This window comes from Bidens hawaiensis, unplaced genomic scaffold (assembly GCF_021521415.1).
Source record: "Bidens hawaiensis isolate Kalapana, Puna unplaced genomic scaffold, B.hawaiensis_p1.1 tig00043994_1, whole genome shotgun sequence".
NCBI lineage: Eukaryota > Viridiplantae > Streptophyta > Magnoliopsida > Asterales > Asteraceae > Bidens > Bidens hawaiensis.
Window position 1 is genome coordinate 79,592 of NW_027497786.1, and position 6,808 is coordinate 86,399.

Here is a 6,808-nt window from a genome sequence, read left to right on the forward strand (position 1 = left end):
ATTTATGTTCCTTTTCGTTTATTTAAAAAAAGAATATTTGTGTTCGTTCATATTCATTTGTTTATAATTTAATTTAATTGAACATAACTGAACAAAGATAAACGAACATAAATAAATATAGATGAACAAATGTAAGTAAACACAACAACATAAACGAACATAAATGAAAACATTTCAATGAACACAAATTAAAAAAAATATAAAACATTTAATTAAATGACTCATCCAGATAATAATTAATTATTTTATATTAATACATATAAGAACATGAATAAACAAACATAAATAAACGAACATAAACGAACGTTCATGAACATAAATGAACGAACGGAACATGTGTTCATGTTCGTTCGTTTAATTAAACGAACACAAATTTTTTGTTCGTGTTCGTTCGTTTAATAAATAAACGAACATAAACGAACTTCCCGCCGAACAGTTCACCGAACGTTCGGTTCGTTTACAGGCCTAGTTATTTTGTTTATTTTTTAAATGCATAATCAATAATGATGTTAGCGTAATATATAACTAGGCTATAAACCCGTGCATTACAAAACTTCCCGGTGGCTTTATATCATATAACCATGGGTAACAAATACATGATTAATCAATATTTGAGATATTTGAGTATCAACTGTTAAAAAATACATTATTATTTGTTTAATCTACCTTATCATTGACAACACAAATTTTAATATCATTTTATAAAATAATTAATTAGAAACGAAATTACAGAGCATGCTAATTGCTAAACGACACAATTCTCGTAATCATGCCTGGTTGGTTGGTTATACTCATGGGTGGAATACCATTTGGCCATTTCACGGGTATGTTTTAATGGATAGTTTAAGGTTGCTTTGTTTTGCCTTTTATTATTTTAATGTTAAAGCTAGTAATAACAATAATAAGAGCCAATTGTATAAGCAATCATACTGGTTTCTTATAACTATGGTTTTAGTTTTTGTAATTTATAAATTATCTGGATACTTACTTTTGAAACTTATAAGCATAATTTGTAGATTTAATAGCTAAGTAATTATTGGTAACTAGTTCTGTAATAAGTTACACATATAGTAATTACCTATACACTGGATTACTTCTTAAAATTGAAACTAGTTCTATAACACTTAGGCTATGTGTAGTGGAGGGCTACAAATGGGAGCGAATTGTGACACGTGGCGTCTAGTCAGCAATGAGTGAAAATTTGTTTTTGGGTTGTAATGGTGTAGGGGCTATAAATTGGGCCTATAATATTTTTTATTATTATTTTCTTTTTATAATTAAACTAATCAAATACAAACCAATTTCTTCAAATAATTAAATAAAAATGCATTAAAATTAAAAAGAAATACATAACTAAAAATATAAAAAAAACATATAGCTCGGTTGGCGTATATGTTTAGGTTCGGGTCGAGAAATTGAAACGGATAGCTCGGTTGGTTTAGGTTCATCGGGTTCCATTGTAAGATCACGTTCGTTTGTGTTGACAAACTTTATTTTATGGCTTTTTATTACTATATACTTATATGCTCAAACTTATGAATTGCTCACCAACCTTTGTGTTGACAAACTTTATTTTATGAAATGTTACAGGTTTGACTTTTGTTGACTCGAGGACTTGATGACAACGTTACCAAGACTATTAGGATATTAGTAAAACGAACAATATAATTGCTACTTGTATTCAACTTATTTGTGTGGACGAGATGTGTTGTTTATTGATACGTTGAAATAAAACGAGTTAATTAAATATTGTCACTTTAAATAGTGTCTTGTGTATTTGGGCAATCGGTTGCACCCCGGCATGTTCCGCCGCCTTTGGTCGGGGTGTGACACCTTACAGGAAAAGTAGTGCTTTTATTATTTTATTATATTTTGTTAACATGTTTTATAATAGTTTATTAGTAACCTAACTCGTGCTAATTTTAAAATGCATTTCTTTATGAATAACCGGTTATTATTTTTTTATATAACAAACTAACCTTGCTCTTAAATTTAAACTTCCGTACGGAACATGAACCCTTGATCTCTCATCACTTGAGTTTGACTTTCGTCCACCACGGAACATGAACCCTCGATCTCTCATCACCTGAGTATGAAAGCCATTGTTCAACACTTTGATACTATTGGGCGGAAGCCTATTTCTACATGATTAATTATCTAAAGATGTTTTAATATTTAAACAAATATGTAAAACGAATAAACCCTTTCATAATTTTATTAAAAGCTCAGGTCCCACTTTTACAAGCTAATTCAGATCATTTAATATTATATAATACACTTAACTATAATCATATAGCTTTGCTTTACTTTTTTATAGTAGAATCCACATATAAAATTTCTAAAATTTAAACTATTTACAAAACTTCTAAAATATATCAAAGTATATTAGCTTTAAATAATCCGAATTATCACATTCGGTCGTTGTCGATTCCAACTAATAAAATGGTTGATGACGGCTCTTCCTTTTATTATTTTTTCTACCAACGAACCCTAACATCATTTGTTTGTTTATGACGCGGCACGTTAGTGTGTCAAAACTTGCTTATGTGACATATAAATAGCATGCTTATGTGACAAATTGCACCATCACCACCACCACCATAGGGGTGTTTATACTTGTTTTCTTAACCCTTAGCCAAATCATTAGTAACAATGCGGAATCTATATAAACAAGATATAATATTAAATTGAGCCAAATCCCAAATAACGAGTTTGTTTTAGTTTAAGCTTATTAGACTTTTTAATCCATCATGTTCTAGTTAAATACATGATGAGTCTATTAACCGCTTAAAACGACTTTGAAACTACACAAACTATAGAATTTGTTATCATATGTATTGTTAGCATTGGTTCACAATCAGGTTTTCACTTCTTGAACGCAATTTGAGATTTTAATCAGTCCTGTTTCTCTTTAACGACTTAGTTGTTTCGGTTACATTTGGGTTGCTAGCTTATTTATTCGTATGCATTATTATGACACCCATGGTCAAAAGATTGACCGTAAAACAATTGACCAAAATGTTTGAACAAAAGTTTCAACAAAATCGATTTATGATATTGACTGTTATTATTTCATAATGGATTCTTAATTATTAATTAAGAGTGCATGAACCAAGTCACTTTGATTTTTTCTTTCAACAGTACAATGGATAATAAATATTTTTAAAAAACATTGCCGTGAATTACGGCCGTATGATAGGCCCCGGTGGGACAGAATAAAAACTTTGGATTCTCCATGACTTACGTACACGTCTTCCCGCCACGTCACCATAAAGATCTACTGTTTTTATTTTATATATCATTTCCTAAAACAGAATATAAAAAAATATAAGAAATTTGGCGGCAATCAAGAATAAATTCAAATTACGGATTTAAAACCCTAGAAACCTTCATTTCCCCCAATTTGCTTACCTTCATCTACTCTCTCTACAGGTCAGTCTCTACTCTACTTGTTAATTAATGTTTGTTTCAGCTTTTAGTTTCTGGTTTTTTCGGTGTCGGTATCGATGCCGAGTTTCTGGAAAAGCGGGCACCGAATACCGTACTGAATCTATTGAGAACATGCGGTATTGTCGCTCGTTACAAAATGCTAATCTCTGTATGGTTTTGGTAAGGTAACGGTACTGAAATTATGGAAATTTGGGTAAATTGGATACATTACTGAACCCGGTTCGGTACAGTACCGATACTCTGTATAGAATTTTTTTAATATTAGGAGAAAAAGAAGTTCATTTATGTTAATACTATATAGACTGCGGACCGCACTAGTTTTATCGTGTATGATTTCAGCTTTAATTTTGCATATTTAAAATTGAATTTATGTATCCGAGTTTAGGAATATTATTTAGTGATCTGTGTGTTGATGTTGTTATTTACCTGTTTTGGAGTCTATTTATGATTTAGATATTATTATTATTATTATTGATTTCTGATGTTATTAATAATTACACTGGTTTAGGTGTAGCATTTGGTTCTAATGTTACTCGGCATTTGAGAAGCAGTAGAGGGAGCAAGCAGTAACTAGAATGGGCAAAGTGTCCCCTAAGGAGAAAACATCGAAGTCTTCAAAGCGGAAGAGGCGTATAAACAGTTCTAATAAGTATTTGAAGCCAGGTGCTCTTGCTCAGATTCGTAACAACAAGGTGTCAACTTCAAAGTCATGTATAGATATCGGGAAGAAAAAGATTGATGTTATGGATACAGAGAATACTCAGAGTGTTACTTTGTTTCATAATTATAATAATGCCAATGGCATCCCTATAATTTTGTCACCGGAAAAGTTCACATCTAGTCCTGTGGCTGGACCGCTTGATCTGATCAAGGAGAATAATTTACCAAGAACACCGACGATGCCACAACCTGTAGGAGATGAGTCAGTTTATGAATCCAGGCTTGAATCACTCCCTATGGAATTACTGGTAACACACGTTTTATCTTCGCTTTTATTAGCATATTTTTTTGGAGTAAAATTTGTTTACATTTATGACTCATTGTTGTATATTATTCAAGGTCAAGATAGTTTGTCACCTCCACCATGACCAGCTGAGAGCTGTTTTTCATGTCTCTGAAAGAGTCAGAAAAGCTGTGAGTTTTTCTATCCATTTCCTTTCTTTAATATTCGTCGCACCATGATTTAACGATTACAAGAAAGCTAAGTTTAAAAAGTGGTATGCATATTTGTTCATTAGGCTGTGATAGCTCGGCAATTTTATTTTAACTACACCACACCAGATAGGTCCCGGCAAGAAATGTTATGCATGGCAACACCACTACCTACTGAACGCTGGCCTTTCGTAAGGTAAAAATCTTAATTTTCAGTTTTGTAATGTTATCGTTTTGTTTGTTGATCTATTATCTAATGACATGATTTTCAATTTATTGTAGCAAGGGTGATGGTAGAAACAAAGATTTAAAACTTCCAAGCACACCCAAAGCACCTAGGCATGGACCTCGTCCTCCTTCCCGCCTAAAGCTAACCGAAATGCGTCAATTTGCAGCGGTTTTGTTTCAAGAATCTGCATTTCCTCCTAGGTATATTGTTCCATCTATAGTACCAAAACCAATCCGCAAACCATTTGCTTCCAACCGCGTGTTGTTCTATGATGAAGAGCTTGAGCTTTGCCAGGCTGTCGCTCAGAATAAACTTCGTTAGTTTTCGATTGAGTCATCCTTTTGTCATGTACAGTAGCACCCCACCTCCCCCGAGTCGTAGGATAGTTAAAGTATGGTAGTAAAATTTTGAGAATCTAAAGGGGACAGTCATCGCCTTGATGCAGTTCAACGAGTGGTAGAATACTATGGTTTATAATTGAATAATAATGTATAATATGTTTAGTGTTATGTTTTTGTATATATTGTGAGAGCACTTTGTTTTAAGATGTTGGTTTGTTTTGTCCGTATGAGACGTACATCTATAATACTATAAAGTTTTGCATGTGAAGTGTGTAGTTCACTAATGAAGTGAATCTGTAAGAAAATGATGGGGAGCTTGTATGGGTCACAAGAATGCTGTAATTTATCATAAATGATGTGTGTACTGGTTTTGTTTGTATAAGACATACTTCTATAATAATATAAAGTTTTGCATGTATACCGAACATGTAGGGTAGTTCATTAATGAAGTGAACCTGTATGAAAGTGATGGTGAGCTTGTATGGGTCACAAGGATTCCTTGATTGTTCATAAATGATGTGCACTGGTTTTGTTTGTGACATGGAGCTTCACATTTATGATTTATCACACCAAATCACAAGGCATCTTTTATGAAATGAAAGCATAAAAGAGAATGGAATTGGAAGATTTTAATCGAGAGTACGAGTTTTATCACTTTATGAACAACAGTAATCTCGTTTACAAGTGTTGTTTTTAATGTTATGTATAACATTTCCTTGACTTCATGTTAGTTTTTTAAACACAAACTACTGTAAATATACAGAGTGTTGAATGCTTTTGAAACCCTTGGAGTTTGAGGTAATTATGGGTTGGTTGATCTTGTCTTGCAATTCACAAGGGGTTCCCATTCTAAATTCTTCTAAGCAATTGTGAGATCTTTTAATATCTCACAAGCACGCCTTCTGTGGTGAAAGTACATCGATTATCGATTGCTTCAATTGCTTGTGTTCTTTCTTTGTATGACCTTCAACTTTGTATGACCCACACATGGTTAGTGTAACATACATAAGGCATTCATTAGGTTAACTAACCTAAATGGTCAATGTGACTTACATTTAGGAAAAACATTTTAGAATTGTCCACAATGTCAGCATGGCAGACTCATGAACATGGTACGTTTTTTGTTTCTCATTGTCTCGCAGAATAAGTTTATTGACTATGTGATTAATGTGAATGGCTCAAAAGCTTACTTGACGAAATCTATTAGCGATCAACACAAAATTCACCTTTTACACATTAAGCCATTTCAGTCTCACCAACATCCGACAAAAATATATATCAATCATTTTCTAACAAAATCTGGTACAAATTTCACCATCAAACTATACACTAGAGAGAAACTAGAGAGATAAAGAGATCAAAATTTTATAATATTAATTCATTCATAATTCATTAGCTGAAGTTGAAGTATATATAACCCCCCCCCCCCCCCCCCCAAACAAGTCACTCTAGCCACTAATGAAGAGGTGGAACAACTGATAGAGGTGTCGAAGACTGATAGCATGTTGTGGATGAGTTTGTATTCGGACAGCAAGTTCAAAGTTCGCTTAGTTCGGCATAAGATGTAACAATACACTAGCTTTTCCATACCTGCCTCCTCTGTAGCCTCCCAACGATGTTCTTATTACACTAGCTT

The 6,808-nt window shown here is 32.9% G+C and overlaps 1 protein-coding gene across 1 annotated transcript; it reads left to right on the top strand.

Annotated features, from left to right (window-relative positions):
* The first annotated feature begins 3,417 nt into the window (after positions 1-3,417).
* LOC143594596 (F-box protein At4g35930-like) lies at positions 3,418-5,633 on the top strand. The gene is made up of 5 exons (XM_077073862.1): positions 3,418-3,432; positions 3,959-4,418; positions 4,510-4,584; positions 4,689-4,798; positions 4,885-5,633. Exons 2-5 carry the CDS (start codon positions 4,026-4,028, stop codon positions 5,150-5,152), a joined length of 846 nt encoding a protein of 281 aa, XP_076929977.1. The 5' UTR covers positions 3,418-3,432; positions 3,959-4,025; the 3' UTR covers positions 5,153-5,633.
* The last annotated feature ends 1,175 nt before the right edge of the window (positions 5,634-6,808 follow it).

Bases quoted from the DNA above. Each gene is read 5' to 3' on its own strand.
- LOC143594596 (XM_077073862.1), top strand. From the start codon at position 4,026: ATGGGCAAAGTGTCCCCTAAGGAGAAAACATCGAAGTCTTCAAAGCGG. The intron at 4,419-4,509 runs GTAACACACGTT...ATATTATTCAAG, and splicing joins CACTCCCTATGGAATTACTG to GTCAAGATAGTTTGTCACCT. The intron at 4,585-4,688 runs GTGAGTTTTTCT...TTTGTTCATTAG, and splicing joins CTGAAAGAGTCAGAAAAGCT to GCTGTGATAGCTCGGCAATT.